At 39.2% G+C, this 21,122-nt stretch overlaps 1 protein-coding gene across 1 annotated transcript in view; it reads right to left on the reverse strand.

The window, feature by feature from the left end:
- Nucleotides 1–208: 208 nt before the first annotated feature.
- The window catches only part of LOC147361929 (ATP-binding cassette sub-family C member 4-like), a 102,535-nt gene continuing 81,621 nt past the window's right edge, over nt 209–21,122 (reverse strand). Inside the window, exons 17-19 of the mRNA XM_086328426.1 lie at nt 20,577–20,682; nt 10,857–10,991; nt 209–2,220 (exon numbers count right to left, since the gene is read on the reverse strand). Of these exons, the coding sequence (XP_086184552.1) occupies nt 2,200–2,220; nt 10,857–10,991; nt 20,577–20,682 (262 nt within the window). The 3' untranslated portion in view covers nt 209–2,199. The remainder of the gene's footprint in view (nt 2,221–10,856; nt 10,992–20,576; nt 20,683–21,122) is intronic.

Here is a 21,122-nt window from a genome sequence, read left to right on the forward strand (position 1 = left end):
CTTCATTCCAGACCCCCATGGGCTCAGCTCAGGTCATCTGGACAGTGATTCAGCTTGATCCTTCCCTCTGCCTTACCCTGTTTCTTCCCTCCTGATTCCACAGTTTTGACCCCAAGGGCACCCCTGATACACATCCCAGCACTAAACTCCATCCGAGTGTGCATCCCAGAGAACCAGCCTGCAACACGTATCAGAAAACATTCCAGTATTTGGGGAGGATTTTTATTGAAAATTACTGGTTACACATGTATTTATAACATTTAAAAAAAAAACCAATAAAACACAAAATGGTAGAAATAAGGACCTTTTGTGTTAATGTGGTTACCTATGGTTTAAAATTCACAATCTAATGTTGTCTGACCAAATGAAATTAAGTTATATGTTAATAACAAAAGAAAACTATATGTTGAACCATATGAAACTGCCACTTTATCACTTATAAAAAAGACTGAATGTTAGCAGTTCCACATGGCTGAATCTAATTAAAAATATCCATTCGAATTTGAAATTTAGAGACCAGTATATTTATGAATAACTCATGGGTAAAAGATATAGTTAATGAATTAAATTAGGAATTAGAAAATACATAATACTATGGCTATCAGCGGTGTTGAGTACCAAAACTTGCAGGTAGCCCCTAAAGTGGATCTTAGGGGAAAAGTCAGCTTTATATATTTATATTAGAAAAATAATGATGTTAATAATCTTTTCAATTTAAGAATTTAGAGGGAAAACCTCAAAGCTAAGGAAAAGTTGAAGGAAAGAATGATATGATGAACTGGGGAAAAAAGAGAACATCAATCAAGCAGAAAGTTGATTCTTTGAAAACAGGAAAAAGTTATGCAAGATTATTTATAAAAAGAAGGTTAAAAGAAAATTAGAAAGCCAAAAGAACACAGTTAGAGGTGCTGCAGATATGAAACATATACGATATTGTGAATAAATTTATGCCAGTCAAGAAAAACTCACAGGAAATAACTTATCAAAATGACTCTGTGAAATAACACACTGAATAGGAAAAAACATAATTACCAAAAGTTACCCAGACAATGTGGTTACACAACACTGTGAATGTGATTAATGCCACTGGATTATGTGACTAAAAATGGTTATATGGTAAATTTTATGTTATATATACTTTACCACCATTTGTAATGTTAAAAAAACAAAAACAAAAACAAAAACCTAAAATCCTCTATCTAGAAGACAGTCTAGTACATTCTGTCCTTCATTAGCAAATCCCTTAGAAGGGCTCCTATTTTGAGAAAGCATATTTTCTCTTCCTTCTCTTTTAGAACATATAACATATTTAACCCTATATCTTTTTTTTTGTTGTTGTTGTTACTTAAACTAGGCTTAAACCAGGTCTTCCCTGGTGGCTCAGAGGGTAAAGGTCTACCTGCAATGCAGAAGACCTGGGGTCGATCCTTGGGTCGGGAAGATTCCCTGGAGGCGGGCATGGCAACCCACTCCAGTATTCTTGCCTGGAGAATCCCATGGACAGAGGAGCCTGGTGGGCTACAGTTCACGGGGTCGCAAAGAGTCAGACACGACTGAGGACTTCACTTTCACTTTCTTTCTTTCACTTAAACTATAGTATATTGTATGTTTTCTTATCAGTTTTCTCTATAGTATTTTAACCAGAGGTCTTTTGGTGAAAAAATGGATCCTAGTCATGTTAAAGGAAGTGGTGACACAAAACAGCAACTTCACAGTCTTCAAGTAAACAGAATCCCTGATATAACTGGAAAGTAATATGTAATTCTGGAAACAGTTAAAAAAAAAAAAAAAAAAAAAAAACACCTGTGACAACTTTGTCTCAAATCTTAGAAAATGAGTTTGGCTCTGGAGTCTCTCAAGACACAAAACCTGGGAAACGGCTATTACTGGTGGCCTGCACCTCTGATTTGGATAAGAAAGAAAGTAATATAACATTTAAGTAAACATAATAAATCCTTTTTTAAGAGCTTGAAATCGTTGAGTGAAGTTGGAGAACTCACATTTTATAATGTGTAAATATTTGTTGCTGGTGTAAAACAAGTAGAATATAGTTTATGTAGTGCAAAACTTTTGGAAAAAAGCCTTTGGAATAGACATGAACTCATGGTAGAATCACAGTGTTGACTCAAATATTATGAAGGCTGAGGGCTGTCCACTGGAAACATGTATAACCACATGGTCACTTTGAGTAATATTTTGCTATCTCCTTTTGAAGTACACCTGAGGGAGAAAAAGACAAAAACAACATGTTTAAAAGTTTTAAAGTCCTCCTCCTAAGGCAACACATTTCTAGGTTTCCTTCTAAATGTGAAGCAATCATATTACTATTGGAGACACAGTTTTAGAAAACCAGGGCTGTATTAATTCTATGGAGGAAGCAGTCCCATTAAAACCCCCAGTGGGTCTGGACGTAATGCCAAATAACCTGTAGATCTCCTAGATTTCTGATCATTCTGATTCACAGATATGATTTTGATTAGCAAAATCATTTTATTCCCTGAAATAAATTAAAAACAGGGTAACAAAGAGGTAGGAAATCTAGCATCTGAACAGGGTTTGTCATTTTCACACATAAAAGGAGCACAACAAATTTGGATGTTAGTATCAGGTTGTTGTCTTTATATTTTATAAACTCTGATTGACAGGCACTAAAACACTGGCATCTATGTATGAAATATCCTGGTGTTTAGTTTGTGCGGCAAAGCAGTTATAGGACCTCTAGAGATGTGATCTGTGGACAGTGGGTGCCAAGACTGAAAAGAGAATCAAAAGTGCTAACAAAGACTCAACCAAGAGACTTCTCTAAAATGTAAGATGATACCCAATAATAGGACAGATCTGTGCCAGACCTTTGGCAATGGCACCCAACTCCAGTACTGTTGCCTGGAAAATCCCATGGATGGAGGGCCTGGTAGGCTGCAGTCCATGGGGTCGCTAAGAGTCAGACACGACTGAGCGACTTCACTTTTACTCTTCACTTTCACGCATTGGAGAAGGAAATGGCAACCCACTCCAGTGTTCTTGCCTGGAGGATCCCAGGGACGGGGGAGCCTGGTGGGCTGCCGTCTATGCGGTCGCACAGAGTCTGACAGGACTGAAATGACTTAGCGGTGCCAGACCTTTGAGCTCTTGAATTCTACCAAATTCTAGCTGAACTGGAAGAGATACAGGTCTTCTCAGTGTATACTCAGAACACAGAGGAAATGAAGTGCTGTCAAGTTCCACAATCAGATTTTAGCAGCTATATTGTATCTCAGTTCTTTACAGATGCACGTAACAAAATAAAATAATGTCAGGGCTTGTGAAGCCTTATCTCTAAACATGTTTGGCCAAAAAAACTACTTCAAGTGTAACTCTTTATCTTCAAAGAAGAATGTGAAAGTTTCATTTGAGTCTTTAAAACAGAATATGTATCGTCTATCAGAGGCTGACTCGTTTCACAAACTGGGTTGCTTCAGTTCAGTTCAGTTTAGTTGCTCAGTCATGTCCGACTCATATGATCCCAGATCTCTTTTATAAATCCTGACCGCAAGTGCATTTTGGGGTGCTGTAAACAAAGTTATCATGAGATGGAATGAACTTCACACATGAAACAAAAAAGCACTAGGACACCCACCTTCATAGTAAGTGCACTTTCTTACTCTCTTGTTGTTAACATAATCTGCTCTGCACATGAAATGCTATATATTTAAATGTCACTTAAGGAGAAAAATAAACCCTCCAAGAACGCTTGGGCCCACTGGCTGAAATCTGAGGCTATTTCCGTTGTAATGGAATTTAAAAATAAAGCCTTTTGTGGGAGTTGGGCGTGGGGGGGTGTTGGTTAATTGCATATCATCACCCTCCTCCATTTTATTAAGCTAGACATATTTTGTAATTATAGATTTATGTACTCTTTTGGTGAAACTAAAAACAGTTAAAGGAACAAAGGAAAATTAATTTCATTTTCTACTGCTTAATATTCTTTCTAAAATCATCTGGTTCCTTTCTCCATAAGCCTTCTCAATACAATTTTTTTTTTATAAAGAAAATATTATTTTTAGCAACTTTTAACTGAAAAGGACTTTGGTTCATGGTCTGAAATACCTTAACTGAATACTGCAAAGGATCTTCAGCAGTTGGGGACCCCTGATTTACAGTCTCTAAAGCAACCTAGAAGAACTATGGGTTTTTTGTTTTATTATTGGGAGGCAAGGTTTCTACCTACAGCCTTTTACAAAATGACCTCAGTTTTATACCGTAAAGTGCTCTATATTCTTCAAGCACTTAAGCATATACTGTCTCATCTGATCCCTGTGATAAGTGTGAAGAAGCCAGCAGGGCTGTAATCTTGCTCTACACACAGGTGAGAACCTGAGGCTCAGAGACCTTGGGGGACACAAGGCTACATGGATGCTGAGTGCCTCTTCCATCTATTCAAATGGGTCCAGGCTCCTGGAGCTAGGATATGATAATTTTATAACTGCTGGGCTGTATTAGGTGATGTCATGAATAGACAAAATGACACCTCTGTTACACCCTGGGAAGAAAGAAACTTCAAAAAACCTCAACCAGATCTGCTTCATCACAGAACAGAATGGATGATAGGTATTTATTCTTGGAGCTGAACTGTGTCCCTTCTGAAAGACTGTTGCTGAATCATGAAAGACACTGCGATTCTTGGCATCCAGAGGAGAAGAATTCAATCTGGGGCTAGTGACAAGGCTTAATCATTCAGAGCTTTTGTGTAATAAAGTTTTATTAAAGTATAAAAAAATAAAAGAGATAGAGAAAGCTTCTGATATAGACATCAGAAGGGGGCAGAAAGAGTGCACCCTGCTAGTCTTTAGGTGGATGTTATATAGCTACTAGTAGTAGCAGTGTTAGTCAGTCAGTTGTGTCTGACTAATTGCGACCACATGGACTATGGCTTGCCAGGCTCCTCTGTCCATGGGATTCTCCAGGCAAGAATACTGGACTGGATTGCCATTCCCTTTTCAGAGGATCTTTCCAACCCAGGGATCTAACCCAGGTCTCCTGCATTGCAGGCAGATTCTTTTTTTTTTTTTTTCTAATTTTATTTTATTTTTAAACTTTACATAATTGTATTAGTTTTGCCAAATATCAAAATGAATCCACCACAGGTATACATGTGTTCCCCATCCCGAACCCTCCTCCCTCCCCCCTCCCCATACCATCCCTCTGGGCCGTCCCAGTGCACCAGCCCCAAGCATCCAGCATTGTGCATCGAACCTGGACTGGCAACTCGTTTCCTACATGATATTTTACATGTTTCATTGCCATTCTCCCAAATCTTCCTACCCTCTCCCTCTCCCACAGACTCCATAAGACCGTTCTATACATCAGTGTCTCCCTTGCTGTCTCGTATTTCCAGTTTTTTAAGGAATTGCAGGCAGATTCTTTACCATCTGAGCTACAGGGAAGATCCATATAGCTACTAGCAGTCTGCTAATTAGAGAAAGGAAATGTCTCAGAACTCAGAGACTTGCACCAGGCCCCTCACAAACAACGTGCATTTTGAGGTAACATTGGCACAAGGTGAGTTGTCCCTGGCCATAAAATGATTGACATGAATCTTGAAGAAAGGCAGGTTTCTAAGCAAATACAGTCTCATTGACATAGCTTATGAGAACATTTGCATGAGTAAAACGTACTGGTTTGTCATGTCAATTCTGAGTCTTAGGGGGAACCCACTTGAAGACAGAGTCTAGGGTAAATACACAGTTCATTTGCATAGTTTAAGACAAACATTTCCATAAGAAAAATGCTTTGGTTAGCTCAAGGTTTGAGAAAGTTAAGTTCAGGTGGAACCAGGTATCCTTATGGCAACACAGAATTTTAAAAGAAACCTCTTTTTAAATTTGTATCAGTTCAGTTCAGTCCCTCAGTCCTATCCTACTCTTTGCGTCCCCATGGACTACAGTATGCCAGGGTTCCCTGTCAACCACCAACTCCCAAAGCTTATTCAAACTCATGCCCATTGAGTCACTGATGTCATCCAACCATCTTATCCTCTGCCATCCCCTTCTCCTCCTGCCTTCAATAATTCCCAGCATCAGGGCCTTTTCAAATGGGTCAGTTCTTCGCATCAGGAGGCCAAAATATTGGAGTTTCACCTTCAGCATCAGTCCTTCCAATGAATATTCAGGACTGATTTCCTTTAGGATTGACTGGTTTGTTCTCCTTGCTGTCCAAGAGACTATCGAGAGTCTTCTCCAACACCACAGTTCAAAAGCATCAATTCTTCAGTGCTCAGCTTTCTTTATTTTCCATCTCTCACATCCATAAATGATTACTGGAAAAACCATAGCTTTGACTAGATGGACCTTTGTTGTCAAAGCAATGTCTTTGCTTTTTAATGTGCTGTCTAGGTTGGTCAAAACTTTTCTTCCAAGGAGCAAGTGTCTTTTAATTTCATGGCTGCAGTGACCATCTACAGTGATTTTGGAGCCCCCAAAAATAAAGCCTATCATTGTTTCCACTGTTTCCCCATCTATTTGCCATGAAGTGATGGGACAAGATGCCATGATCTTAGTTTTCTGAATGTTGAGCTTTAAGCCAACTTTTTAGCTCTCCTCTTTCACTTTCATCAAGAGGCTCTTTAGTTCTTCACTTTCTGCCATAAGGCTGGTGTTATCTGCATATCTGAAGTTATTGATATTTCTTCCAGCAATCTTGATCCCAGCTTGTGCTTTATCCAGCCCAGCGTTTTTCACGACGTATTCTGCATATAACTTAAATAAGCAGGGTGGCAATATAAAGCTTTGATGTACTCCTTTCCCGATTTGGAACCAGCCTGTTGTTTCATGTCCAGTTTTTACTGCTGCTTCCTGACCTAAATATAGATTTCTCAGAAGGCAGATAAGGTGGTCTGGTATTCCCATCACTTGAAGGATTTTCCAAAGTTTGTTGTAATCCACAGAGTCTAAGGCTTTGGCATAGTCAATAAAAGCAGAAGTAGATGTTTTTCTGGAACTTTCTTGCTTTTTTGATGATCCAGCGGATGTTGGCAATTTGATCTCTGGTTCCTATGCCTTTTCTAAATCCAGCTGCTTAAACATCTGGGAGTTCACGGTTCACATACTGTTGAAGCCCAGCTTGGAGAATTCTGAGCATTACTTTGCTAGCCTGTGAGATGAGTGCTATTGTGCGGTAGTTAGACCATTCTTTGGCATTGCCTTTCTTTGAGATTGGAATGAAAACTGACCTTTTACAGTCCTGTGGCCACTGCTGAGTTTTCCAAATTTGCTGGCATATTGCGTGCAGCACTTTCACAGCATCATCTTTTAGGATTTGAATTAGCTCAACTGGAATTCTATCACCTCAACTAGCTTTGTTCATAGTGATGTTTCCTAAGGCCCACTTGACTTTACATTCTAGGATATCTGGCTTTAGGTGAGTGATCACACCATCGTGATTATCTTGGTGTTGAATATCTTTTTTGTATAGTTCTTCTGTGTATTCTTGTCACCTCTTCTTAATATCTCTGCTTCTGTTAGGTCCATACCATTTCTGTCCTTTATTGAGCCCATCTTTGCATGAAATATTCCCTTGGTATCTCTAATTTTCTTGAAGAGATCTCTAGTCTTTCCCATTCTATTGTTTTCCTCTATTTCTTTGCACTGATCACTGAGGAAGGCTTTCTTATCTTTCCTTTCTATTCTTTGGAACTCTGCATTCAAATGGGTATATCTTGCCTTTTTCCCTTTGCCTTTAGCTTCTCTTTTCTCAGCTATTTGTAAGGCCTCCTCAGACACCCATTTTACCTTTTTGCATTTCTTTTTCTGTGGATATAAATTTGTATATAGAAGGGGAAAAATATATCACTAGTAGTTTGTTTCCTCCTGCAGCTTAAGAGAGAGATAAAAAAATGTCTGACACTTGCAACCTACTCCCTCCATTTGGAGCCCCCTGGTCTTCTTGCCTGTTACCCTCTCACTTCCAATTTTACATGTTGAAGTCCTAAACCCCCCAGTACCATAGAATGTGACTGTATTTGGAGACAGCATCTTTAAAGAGGCAATAAAGTTAAAATGAAATCATACAAGTGGGTCCTAATCTAACAGACTGGAGTTTTCATAAGAAGAGACCAGGACACAGGCTCACAGAGAGGGAAGAGCATGTGAGGTCACAGATAGAAGATGGTGTCTACAAGGCAAGAAGCGAGACCCCAGAGGAAATCAACCCTGCTGACACCTTGACCTCTGACTTCCAACCTCCAGGGCTGTGAGGATATAAGTTTCTGCTCTTTAAGTCACCTACTCTTTGGTCTTTGTATGACAGCCCTAGCAAACTACTGCCCCCTTTAGCTTTATGTATCTAAAAGGGACTTTCTCTATTTCATGGATCATCCAAAAGGGTCAATCAGACAGTGATAAGCTCACCTGAGCTACAAGTTCAACAAACTGTGATGTGGAAGCATCTTCTCCCAGATATTGGGTTTTCTTTTTAGATGAATGAATTCTATTGTATTAGTGAAAACCTTATAACTTAGGCTAATGCTCCCCATGTTATAGCTCTGAACAATGCATTGATATCTGATGCTTGCACATTCAAAAAACTGATAATCTGACAGTTTATACTCCTAAGATGATGCAGAGTATGCAGAAGTAATGTCAAGATGGGATGAGAATTAAGAAATGTATTTCTTTCTATAGAGGTGACCTGAGCCAGTAGCAGGACTGAAATCCAAGAGTGAGGTTCTGTCACCTTGTGAACTTCCGTGACTGGCCCGACCTTGGCTACCATGTGACAGGAGAAGTGTTCTCAGGCTCAACACAGAACCCAGTACCTAGGACAGCACCCAGCCTCCCAGCAATTCCTGCTCTGTGCTCCCTGGACCAGCTCAGTGACCTTCAGTGATCTCTGAACGCACTCTCTTTATCCATGACATGGGATAAAATGGACCATCAGGAGAGTAAATGAAATCATACATGTGAGAACTGTATAAAATAAATTATGAAGAACTACACAAATGTAACTTGCCATTAATATTGTTAGAGTAGGTGCAGGATTACTAGGCCAGGAATCACAAGATTTCTAAGTCTATGACCTATGTCTGCTTCAGTGTGTATGTTACACTTGATTTAAAATATTTACTGAAAGAACAAATTTATAATTCTGTGTCTGCTGCACTAGCTTAACACCAGTTATATACATAGGGCCACCTTCCTTCTAAAGCACCTTAGTTTCCTCACCTGAACAAAGAGAGGGTTGAGTCCTATTATCTTATTATCTGAACCAATCTAAAATTGTGTTCTATTTCTCATTACTCAATGTCATGATAATATAGTTTTAAAATGAAGACTTTGACATACAGGTGGGAACACCTCTTTTTGATGTGAGATGCCTAAGGTCAAAAGAGCAAAAGAGTTTGGGGGATTCCTGGCTCTCTAGGCCTCAGGAGGGATGGTCTGACTGGGAGACACTCTAGTGGATAAAAGCACTCTGTGAATTTCAGGCATAAAAAAAAAAAAAAAAATACAGAGTTCCTTGTTCAGCTTCTCAACATTTGCACACAATGTAAGTACTTATGAAAAGTTGAGAATACAGACTTCCTTTTCCCTAAACCTAAGCATGAACTCTAGCTCTGCCAACCCTTCAGCCAGCTCTGGGACCCAGGAAGTCTACCCGATGAGCAGTGGAAGGTCCTGCTTTGCAATTTTCTCATTTCTACAGAGGATTGAGAGGAGACAGTGATGAACTCAGGCCACATTTTAGATAAATCTTTCATATACAAGTACTTAAGATACTGGGGCATGTTTTCTTTAAGATATTTTAAATATTACACAAATAACAAATAATCTTATTCTGTTTATAAGTGAAAATCTGGGAAAGGCATAAAAGTATGAAGAAGGGGACATACAAAGATAATTTATCACCCAGAGATAAATTTTCGATGGGGAAGTCACATCCCACCCTGAGCCATGCATGTTAAGGGACAAGAACACCAGACCTTCCTTCCCTCCCTCTGTCTTCCCATCGACCACAATCTCACTCCCACCTTGTCCCAGAAAGAATTACAGACGGCTGCATGACAATAGCTAAGCCTCTTAAACCAGACCTTGGTTACCAGTACACCTCTGTTATGAAGATACCACATGACCTGAATGTTACTCACTGAGCCCCTTCCTCACACTACATACAGTGCTTAATGCCTCACACACCTCATCTCTGAGAAAGTGCTGTAAACCTTCAGGCACCATTCAGACTACAGTGTGAAGGTGTTGTGAGTTCTTGATTTGTCCTGATGACAATTTCATCTTCTAGAATACAGAGGAAGCATGGGGGGCAAATGAACCTAATTCTAAACAACAAAGAATTAGGGAGAAAGTGATAATTTCAGGTAAGAGTTTTCTTTACAGATTACAAAACAGAAGAGACCTACACCTTTCTCTGGAAGATCTTCCTAGAATCAAAATATTTCAAGATTTTTCCCCTTAAACTCTCAAATTTCCTGGATATTCCTCAACAGAACTTGTATCACAAATGTGCTGAACACCAATCAGAATGAATGTAAAGGGTCTTCAGTATCAGGATGTTCAGTGCTCCATGAGAATCTCAACTCAGAGTCCGAACATGTGGAAAGTCGAATCCCAAATCTCTGTCTCAGGCACAGGTGTGTGCACACAGAAGGGTTCACACGTTCCGACCCCACCCCCAGCACTGCTGCAGATTCTCAGCAGACCTGCCTTCCACCTGCCACATGTTGTTAAGACCCAGTCATGAAACTTCCTCTCGGGAGGCTTCTAATTGAAAAGAGCACAGAGTGCTTGTTCCCAGACCCTTGGTGGAGATCTTGTGAAGAGTGCACCCTGGAGGCGAATTTTAATTACATCTTCCTGCAGCAGACTCACCTCTTTTGCCCTTTTGGAGAGGACAGCAGCCTCTGCCTTGCCCATTTGTTGCACCATCTTGTAAAATAGGCTGTTTCTTTTTTGCAGCAAATTATATGGCTGACTATATTCTTTCTGTGTCCCTGAATCCAAAACCTGTTAACAGCAGAAAGAAACCCATTAGCACACAGTATACCCCAGTAACATAACTCAGACAATATTTCAAAAGGGGGCAGGTCAGGGAGAATTTGGGTGGTAGGACTGATATTTAAATGATTTGATTACTCTGTTTTACTAGGTAGCAAAGGCCCAGCCCGACCTTTCATTATTATATGGTTATAGGAAAGGAAGAAAATGAACATTTTAGAATATGATTACTGGAACTGAACAGTCTGTAGTAATTTATATTCTGCCCAGGGAATTTGGGGTTGTTATCATTAGTTAGTGCTTTTAGCTCTCAGACTCTGAGCTTTGAGGGCTATTTATACAGATATACAGAGTTGAGAAACGTCTTGATTCAAGAAAAGCAGACTGCATTTATCTAAAAAGTAGGTTGACATCATACAAATCACATGGCAATGTCCTAACAACAAGTTAATCTCAAGTTGATTTGACAATTTGAGCAATATTTTGGGGGGAAAAAGTAAATGCTTCCAGAATTTCTTTAGTGTCCTGGATAACGTCAGCCCCTACTGGATGGACTAAATGTGAGGCTGAAACTCCATTACTTTGGCCACCTAATGGGAAGAGCTGACTCACTGCAAAAGACCCTGATGCTGGGAAAGACTGAAGGCAGGAGGACAAGGGGACAACAGAGGATGAGATGGTTGGATGGCATCAGCAATTCAAGGGACATGAGTTTGAGCAAATTCCAGTAAGTAGTGAAGGACAGGGAAGTCTGGAATGCTGCAGTCCATGGGGGTGCAAACAGTCGGAAACTGACAGACTGAGCGACTGAACAACACGAGGGGCAGAACCCCTTGTCCAAGAGGTTAAGATGCTTCTTGACGTTGGCTGTGGTTGTAGTTTATTATTATGAGAGTGGAAGGCTGGCAAAAAGAGCTGTTATATAAGCAGCTTTTGCAGAATTGCTCTGCACAGAAGGCATTTCTAGAAATGCAGTTTTCTTTTGGGTAAGACTATAAAACCAAATAAGAAATTGAGCTCCAAACTGAAGCAGTCACAGCCTGCACAGCACATAGGGCAGCCCAACCTGAACTGCCTAGGATCTGAATCTGTTTTCACAAATTACTTTTATTTGCTTTTTTCTCTTTCTTTGTTAAGCTGCCTGTCTTTCACCCCTTTTATTGCTCATTAATAAACCTGCTAATTGGAAATTGAAAGGGAGAGGAAGGGGCTCTTAAGTTTGCCTTTCTACTTATGCCTTGGTTAATGGTTATGGAGGAGGAAAAAGTACCTGAAATAATTGATCCAAATAATAGAACTACAAAAACAGTTCTGATATTACTGCTGCTGCTGCTAAGTCGCTTCAGCCCTGTCCGACTCTGTGCTACCCCATAGACGGCAGCCCACCAGGCTCCGCCATTCCTGGGATTTTCCAGGCAAGAACACTGGAGTGGGTGTTCCATTTCCTTCTCCAATCCATGAAAGTGAAAAGTGAAAGTGAAGTCACTCAGGCGTGTCCAACTCTTCACAACCCCATGGACTGCAGCCAACCAGCCTCCTCCATCCATGGGATTTTCCAGGCAAGAGTACTGGAGTGGGGTGCCATTGCCTTCTCCGGTTCTGATGTTAAGTGGAATTTAATTATTCATTTAGGTCATATTTAAAGTAAATGCATCTAAAGAGAATATGTGTTATGGGCTTACCTGGTGGCTCAATGGTAAAAGAGTCGCCTGCCAATGCAGGAGTCATAGGTTTGATCCCTAATCCAGGAAGACCCCACATGCTGTGGAGCAAATAAGTTCATGCACCACAACTACTGAGCCCACATGTCACAACTACTGAAGCCTGAGCGCCTAGAGCCTGTGCTCCACAACAACAGAAGCCTCTGCAAGGAGAAGTCTGCACTTTTGTCGCAACTAGAGAAAAGCTCACACAGCAACGAAGACCCAGCACAGCCAAAAATAAGTTAATAAAATTATTTTTTTAAAAAGAAGAGAATATGCTGGAACTCTAAACAAGACACAAGTTATTTTTTCCACATGTAGGTATTGCAGTTAACTTCATCCTTTTTATTTAATTGGAAACATTTTTTTAAGTCTCACAAAGGGCATATTTCTATTAATCTTTTGTTTATACTGTGAATCATTGTTAAGAGCAGCTTTCTCAAAAGAGTCCAAGAATAATTGAATGTCTCATCTACATAATTAATTTTCTGTATGCCAATTGAGCATGCCAATTTAGATGCCCTGAATGTGCAATTTTACTTAAGCATAGCATAATAGAACATAACTGCTCCTCCTGAAGTTGAAGAAGAAAAACTGCAGTTTTAAAACACAGGTCTCAAAATATCTATGTTCAATTAATCTATGGAAGATTAGGTAAGAGTATATATTGAACAAAAGACAGTCTCTTTGCTAGGTAGTACTGGGAAAGCTTCATACCTGGAAATAAATGAAATTAGAAAACTCCCTCATACCACACATAAAAATAAACTCAAAATAGTTTAAAGACCTAAGATAAGACTGGGCATTATAAACAAAAAGGAAAACACAGGCAAAAAACTTTTTGACATAAAATGCCGCAATATTTTCTTATATCAGTCTCCCAAAGCAAAGAAATAAAAGCAAAAATAAACTGGATCTAATTAAAATTAAAAGGCAAGACTCACATTAGGGGATTCAAGACCTAAGATGGGACATAGACTGAAAAATGGCCGGAAACAGAATTTTACCAACTTAGCCTTTACATTTACTGGCTTGATCAAAGATTTTAGATATTTCAGAATAAATAAACATAAAGCAAATCTAAATTCTCTTTGTGTTCAGAAAAATAGGTATAGTTTTAGGTTTTTAACATCCCTTATAAAAATAACGTTGTATCATTTTCCACTGTGTCCCCACCCTTGCTGTAACACTAGTTAAACTATATACTAAATCACACATTCAAATTGGCGTGATAATAATCCCAGAACCCCAGGATCTCTCCAGGAACCCCCAACCTTGAATTACTTATCAAGCTCTAGTAGGTTAAGTAAAAAAACATTATGTTGGACAAGTAAGTGAGTTACATAAGCTCAATGAAGATGTGTTTATCAAACCTGTTTATGTGCAGATATTCCTGGTAGCTGTCTAGACATAAAAATTAAATGGACCCACTGCAAGATAACTTGATCCATTCATTGGCAAGATGCCATCAGTGAAAAAGAGGAATGCAAGGAGAGGTGGGTGAGTGCATGGAGAGGTGGGGGGCAGGAGAGGATGGAGTTAAAGCCCGATAAGAAATGATGACAACAATAGAGATAGACCTCCACTTATCGACAAGTAGAGTTGCAAGGGGAAGGTCTGTGTCATATCTCTGTTTCTGGTCGCCAGGTGATGACAAAGGGACAGTTGTCCAAACTTGCATAGTGGGTCCCTCATTGGTAAAATGGGTGCCCGTGATTTTCTCAGTGACTGGGCAACATGGCAAGTATTAATTCAAAATCCTTTCCTAGACCTTTAAATAATAAATTAGTCTCTCACCAGGGAGGTGATGAAGGCTGGGTTATAGTCACTTCCATAGTCACTTTCCCAAATCTGCTGCCTTTGCTTATAAGCACTCCCCTCTTAAAGTATCTCTTCTTCCCAACTGTGCTTTCTACATCCATATTAGTTATTTTCCTTTGAAAACTTGAGTGAAATCTTTTGGAGTTTTTGAAGGAGTTTTCTCTTCTGAAATATTCTAATTACAGCCATGTAGGCTTCTGAAAGAAATGTTCCATGAAGGTGAAAAACATAATTTAAGTAAAAGTCTAGTTAGACATGAGCTGTTTTGTGCTTTCTAGGTGGGGATGTTACAACAGTTTCTGGTTTTGATTTCCCTGGGGAAAATTCTACTGAGAAGAGGTTCGTGTTGAGGAAGAAACAGAAAACAAAATCATAAGATTGACTGTAAACAAAAGAGGTGGAATCTGAGTTTCCTGTCCCTGGTTTTGGTTCTTCATCATTCATTTCCAAAGAATTCTCTAACTGCAGACAGTGAAAATGTTGACCACAGACAACAATACTGTTAATGCAAGTGCAGATTGTCACATGCTTCTCTGTTCATGGTTCTAGGGAGGATTCAGGTGACATGAAGACTGAAATGTTCAGGAATTAGAGGCAACAGCTGTGCTATTAGCTGCAGAGAAAGCAGGTCACAAGCACCCAGCTAATCCTAAAATCTATAGGAAGAACCCTCTAATATAGACAGTAGTGAGTATAAGGAGAAAAAGGATTTCTAATTTATCTGTCTCACTCCACTATTTTGGAGCAAATGAGGATGATTAATTTAGTTGCTGTTATGACTTTTATGCTTAATCATAACTTAGATGCTGTTATGACATCTTTAAAATACTTAAAATTCATAAAATTTCTTTGGAAAATAAAATTCTGAAATGGTTTAACGAACCAAAACTAGGTAAATCCCTTCAGAGAGCCAACACATACACAAAGCTATTAACTGGGTCACAGTTGTTTCCCAACAAGCCTTTTCTCTTGTTCACTTACACTAAGCAAAACCATATCCATCTAATCATTTCAAGATTTTTGAATAAAAGTGACAATTTAAAAAATATATAATCTCTAAAGTGAAAGTGTTAGTTGCTCAGTCATGTCCGACTCTTTGTGACCCCATGGACTGTAGCCTGCTAGGTTCCTCTGTCCATGGAATTTTCCAGGCAAGAATACTGGAGTGGGTAGCCTTCCCTTCTGCAGGGGATCTTCCTGATCCAGGGATCAAACCTGGGTCTCCTGCATTGCAGGCAGATTCTTAACAGTCTGAACCTCCAGGGAAGCCCATATTATGTCAAAGTTTCAGATTAATTATACTCGATCTCTAAGATGAAATTTTAGGCAGCTATTAAAACTGTGCTATAGAAAATTAATTACTGACATGGGGGATTTTAAGAATATATTGTTGCTATAAAAATTCTGCTGATGAAATACTCTGTTTTGCATAAGACTAATTATCAAACTATTAATAGTTCTAATTTTATCCAAATAATATTATAGCACTATACAACTGTTACTTTCTGGTGGTGTGTATTTTGTAATCTTCCCTTTATGAGATTTTAAAAAATTTTCTTATTTGTACCTTGCACATTTATTGCCTTTTTGTAACAAAATATATGTTTTTATGAGTTAGGCTCTTCATTTTAAAAAACAGAATAAAAGAAAATATCCATCTATTTTTGTGCCGAAGTGTTCATCAGTACAACAATATGTAATTATTACACCTTAACACTTGCAGTGACAGGACTTTATGGTGACAGCACTGTTGGTTATGCCCTTCATCAGAATCTGTCACGTCCCCAAGCCCCTCCCCCAGGCTAGCAGCCCTGCCTGTGAAGCATCAGGCTTTGTAGCAGATTGACTCTGACTTGTCTTTATATCCTTAAAGCTTTAAGAACAAACAATCACTTGCTTTCCAGAAAGGAACTCGTATAGGCATCCCTCTGAGCTCTTGCAGGTTCAGTTTCAGAACACCAGAATACACTGAATACTGCAGTAAGTGAGTCATGTGAATTTTCTGGTTTTCCAGGGCATATAGAAGTTATGTTTACACTATACTATACCCAAGCATGTGTGCAACAGCATTATGTCTGAAAAAAAAAAAAGTACAGAACTTAACTTAAAAATAAGGCATTGCTAAAAATATTAACCATCATCAGAGACTTCAGTAAGTCACAGTAGTAATATCAAAGATTGTTGATGTTACAGATCACCAAAGCAACTGCACTGATAGTGAAAATGTCTGATATATTGTGAGAATTACCAAAAGGTGACATAGAGACATGGAATAAGCAGATACTGATGGAAAAACAGTGCCTATAGACTTGCTCAATGCAGGTTTATGACAAGCTCTCAATTTGTAAAAAATGCAGTATCTGGGAAGCACAATAAAACAAAGTATGTCTACAGTTCTAAAGCAAGCAATAAAAATGAGATTGCCTCAAAAATTGAAGGTTTGAGAGAGAACATTATTTGTGATGTTTTCACTACATTGAAAGCCAACTGGTAATTAGAAGCTCTAGAATAACATACAGGCTTTACACCTGGGGTGAATGGAGCACAGAGGACAATCCCCAACCCTGAAGCTGGGGGATGCCTGTCTCTTGGTGCCCTGAGGTCTAATCCTGTTATTCCTACCAGAGGAGTCAGCAACTACAACCAGCTCAGACTGAGATGTAAACACAGGGCCAAGCTTACATCTCCTAGTGGGACCTCCCCATGACATCACTGATGACCTCAACCACGAAACCTTAAACTGAAGGTTTCCCAACACAGGAGTGGGAAGAGCAGCTCCACAGTGAAGGGTAAGATCCTTTCTGGAAACAAGGTCATTCATCACAATGATGACAGACTCCAAACAGAACCCTTGCCTTTCCCTTCTCCCTCCATCTTCCCCATTCACCCCGATGCTCAGTCTTGGCACCCAGAAACCAGCATCAACTTCTCTCTCTGCCCTCAGATCCCATGTTCAATCCATCACACAGTCCACTTGGCTCCACTTCCATATCTACCCCAAGTCCCACCATCCCACCATTATCCACTGCAGGCACCTTAGACTAAGCCAACAGTCTACAGAGAGCACATTGTAAGAGAGTGAACATTGAATTTGGAGAACTGAAAGACCATCAGTGTGGTTTTAGCTGTAAAGGAAGGAGGCAGAAGAGAGTGAGACAAAACTAGAAAGTTGGGGAGGGACTGGCTGTACATTGCTTCATAAAAGTCCTTTAAAGATTTGTTCACAGACATTGACCAAGAGAGAAAAAATTGAGGTTATAGAAATTTACCAGGAGATATTGATAAGATATTCCAAGATGCTTATTCCTTGGAAAAAAAAGTTATGACAAACCTAGAGAATGTATTAAAAAGGAGAGACATTGCTTTGCTGACAAAGGCCCATATAGTCAAAGCTATGATTTTTCCAGAAGTCATGTATCGATATGAGATTTGGACCATAAAGAAGGCTGAGTGCCAGCCAATGAATTGATGCTTTTGAATTATGGTGATAGAGAAGACTTTTGAGAGTTCCCTGGACAGCAAGGAGATCAAACAGTCAATCCCAAAGGAAATCAACCCTGTATATTCACTGGAAGGACTGATGGTGAAGCTGAAGCCCCAATACTTTGGCCACCTGATGTGAAGAGCCAACTCACTGGAAAAGACCCTGATGATGGGAAAGATGGAGGGCAGGAGGAGAAGGGGATGACAGAGGATGAGATGGTTGGATGGCATCACCGACTCAATGGACATGGGTTTGAGTAGGCTCTGGGAGATAGTGAAGGACAGGGAAGCCTGGCATGCTGCAGTCCATAGGGTCACAAAGAGTCAGACAGAACTGAATGACTGAACAACAAACTGATAAGTAAAGCATTAAAAAAATGAGCATTTTTTTGGTAATAGCAACAAAGCTGACTGGTTCAGAGGATATAGATGTTCACATCTGCAGATCAGGTGCTGAGTGATAACAGTTTAGGACTGATCAGGAGACATGTCCTCCATTTCTGTGCTTCTTCAGTTTCCCTAACCAACCACACATTCCAAGGTGACAGTATTTCTAAGAATTAGATAATAAAAAGAATCTGTTACCATGAATGTCATTAATGCTATAATACCGAAAAACCAAAAATAAATGTTTAGGGTACATTTAGGAACAAAGAATTTAATTGAACAGACCCTTAACTGAGCTGGCGATCAAGCCATCTTTCTGCTGCTATGTCTAAAGCCTGACAAAGGGCTTGAAACAGGTACATTTCACAGCATCATTTATTTATTATGGAAAAATGGTGCTTTGGGGGACAGTCTTTGAAATACAGTGTTGAGAGGTAAGAACAACAAAGTGACAGGTAAAAACTAGAAATAAAAGGTTACTTTTCCAATTAGCATTCAAGAACACAAAATGAAGGACTAACACAAAACATTTCTAGAAATTAAGAGTCACTGTTGGGCAATCTTGAATGTCACCCCATCTTTCATGAAAGTCTACAGGTACAGCCTGCTTCCTACTGTGATATCTAGTCCACATGACCAGACACACTGCTTGGAGCCTAGACGACAGGATGTCCCACTCCTTTCATCTGCCTCCCCAGAGCTCACTCCTGAGCACATCCAGCTTGGGGTGTGAGGCTACAGGTACTGCCTCAATGCTGACAGCCTGGTATCTTCTCAGTGTCCCACTGATGATCCCATCTGACAGTGCATGTGAAGTAGGATAGGAGGTGATATTCCAGAAGCTGCCCAAGAAGTCAAAAGTGATGGTACTATTATCCTTAGACATAAGGAACTGTGGGTATTACTGACCACTCATTAGTGATTATTACTTGTTTTGTATGAACCATCAAAATATCTTAAAGTATCTTGCATTCCCTGAGATTATTTGCTGCCAAAGTTTTTCCTTTGAGGAATGCTTTTCTTGTTTTATAAAGTCACATCCTAACATTTATTGAAACTGAGAAAACAACAGAGGGAAAGGACAAGGAAAGAGATAAAATGAAAAAGAGAGAGACAAGTAATAGTTAGAGGAAGGAAATAAAGCTAAGGAAGGAAATATTAAATTACTAAGGAAGAAAGAGCCAACCAAACCTGGAAAGAATATACTAGACAGATAACCAGAGACCAAAGCCTGGAACTTGCCATGTGTGCAGAACAGAGATATTGTGTAAGAGACTTGCTGGTTGTTTAGTTAGTCTCTCATCCCTGATTTGCCTTTCTTTCCAAACTCTCATCTGTGATGCAGAAGCTGGGTCTCTGCAAGTCACTGCAAGAGTTCAGACTCTTTTGCCAGGTGGCCTTTGTTAGGTCCTGCAAGTAGGGGGCCCTAGAAGAAGACTGAAGGTGGAAACAGCTAATGTGCTACCTGATTCTGCTACTAGCATCACCTCAGCACTGGTACCTGACTCCAGCTCCCAGCTATTAGCACCTGGAGAACCAGCCCCATCCTGCCCCCTCACAAATATGACCAGCAACTGGGCAGTGACCTCTCCTTGGAGGTCTGAGCATCAATATTTTAGGGCCTCTCTTCTGAATTCTCAGGTCTGGAGATCTGTCCGAGTATATGGTAGCTGCTTTCTAAGATCATTACCCAAGTGTTTCATTTTTCTAGCCCTCTAATCCATATGTAATACATTTCTTATATGAAATCCTTTCAGTTAAAGTACTGTTTTTCTCACTAGGCTTTTCTCATCTTCTGAGAAATTCTACAACTTTAGCCATCAACCTCCTGGCAGTCTAAATTAGAGCCAAATTTTTTGATAAGAGAATCCAAAAATGCTGAAATTTCTATGATACAGTGAAAATGATGGTGTTCTGCCCCAATAAAATATGGAGCTATAACTTAGGTTTGAAATATTTTAATGGTTGGTGATCATAAAAAAATGACAATTCAAATAAACTTTTAATATGAAAATATAAGATCATTGGATATATTATTTAATAGTGCATTCTAAAAGTATAGTTAAGTACTTGAGTAATTTTCAGGAATGAGAGAAAAAACTAAGAGAAAAATTAATGGACGTCCCTATCAAATTTTACATGGAAGGATATATTGAAAATTGAACATAAATGGAAACAGCTAAAATGGAGAGGGTCTTACCATTATCCGTTCACAGTCAATAACAGTGCTCAACCTGTGTGCAATGGTCAGCACAGTGCACTGGGCAAATCTCTCACGAATTCTTTTTTGTATTAACTCATCAGTTCTAGAAACAAAGAAGTTGATTTAGTTCAGTAAAGACAGGAAAAGCAGACTTAAGACTTAAAAATATTCTATGATATTTTTACAATGTTTTTAAAAATCAATACTTTAACATATAGTCTTGTTCCTAAAAAACTAAGTATAAAAAGTCTACTTAGAAATTTAATATTTTTTATAAAATGATGGAAAATTAGTCTTTCCTCAAAATTGCTTGAAACTATCAGGAGCTGGATTTAGGAATTCAGCTCTCTTATTGTGCCTCAAAACAACATTAACACCATATAACATGTCTTGGTTTTTTCCTTTGTTTTCTGGAGTTAATATTATCAACAGATATCCATGAGGCCAAAAGAGCACTTAGAAACATTTCGAAGATTCATGAAATGTTTTCCATTTACCACATTTACAAGTCAGTTCAAGATTTACTGGGGCTCAGCTCCATAC

This window comes from Bos grunniens, chromosome 12 (assembly GCF_055505025.1).
Source record: "Bos grunniens cultivar Pamir isolate PY7600 chromosome 12, Bosgru_T2T1.0, whole genome shotgun sequence".
Lineage (NCBI taxonomy): Eukaryota > Metazoa > Chordata > Mammalia > Artiodactyla > Bovidae > Bos > Bos grunniens.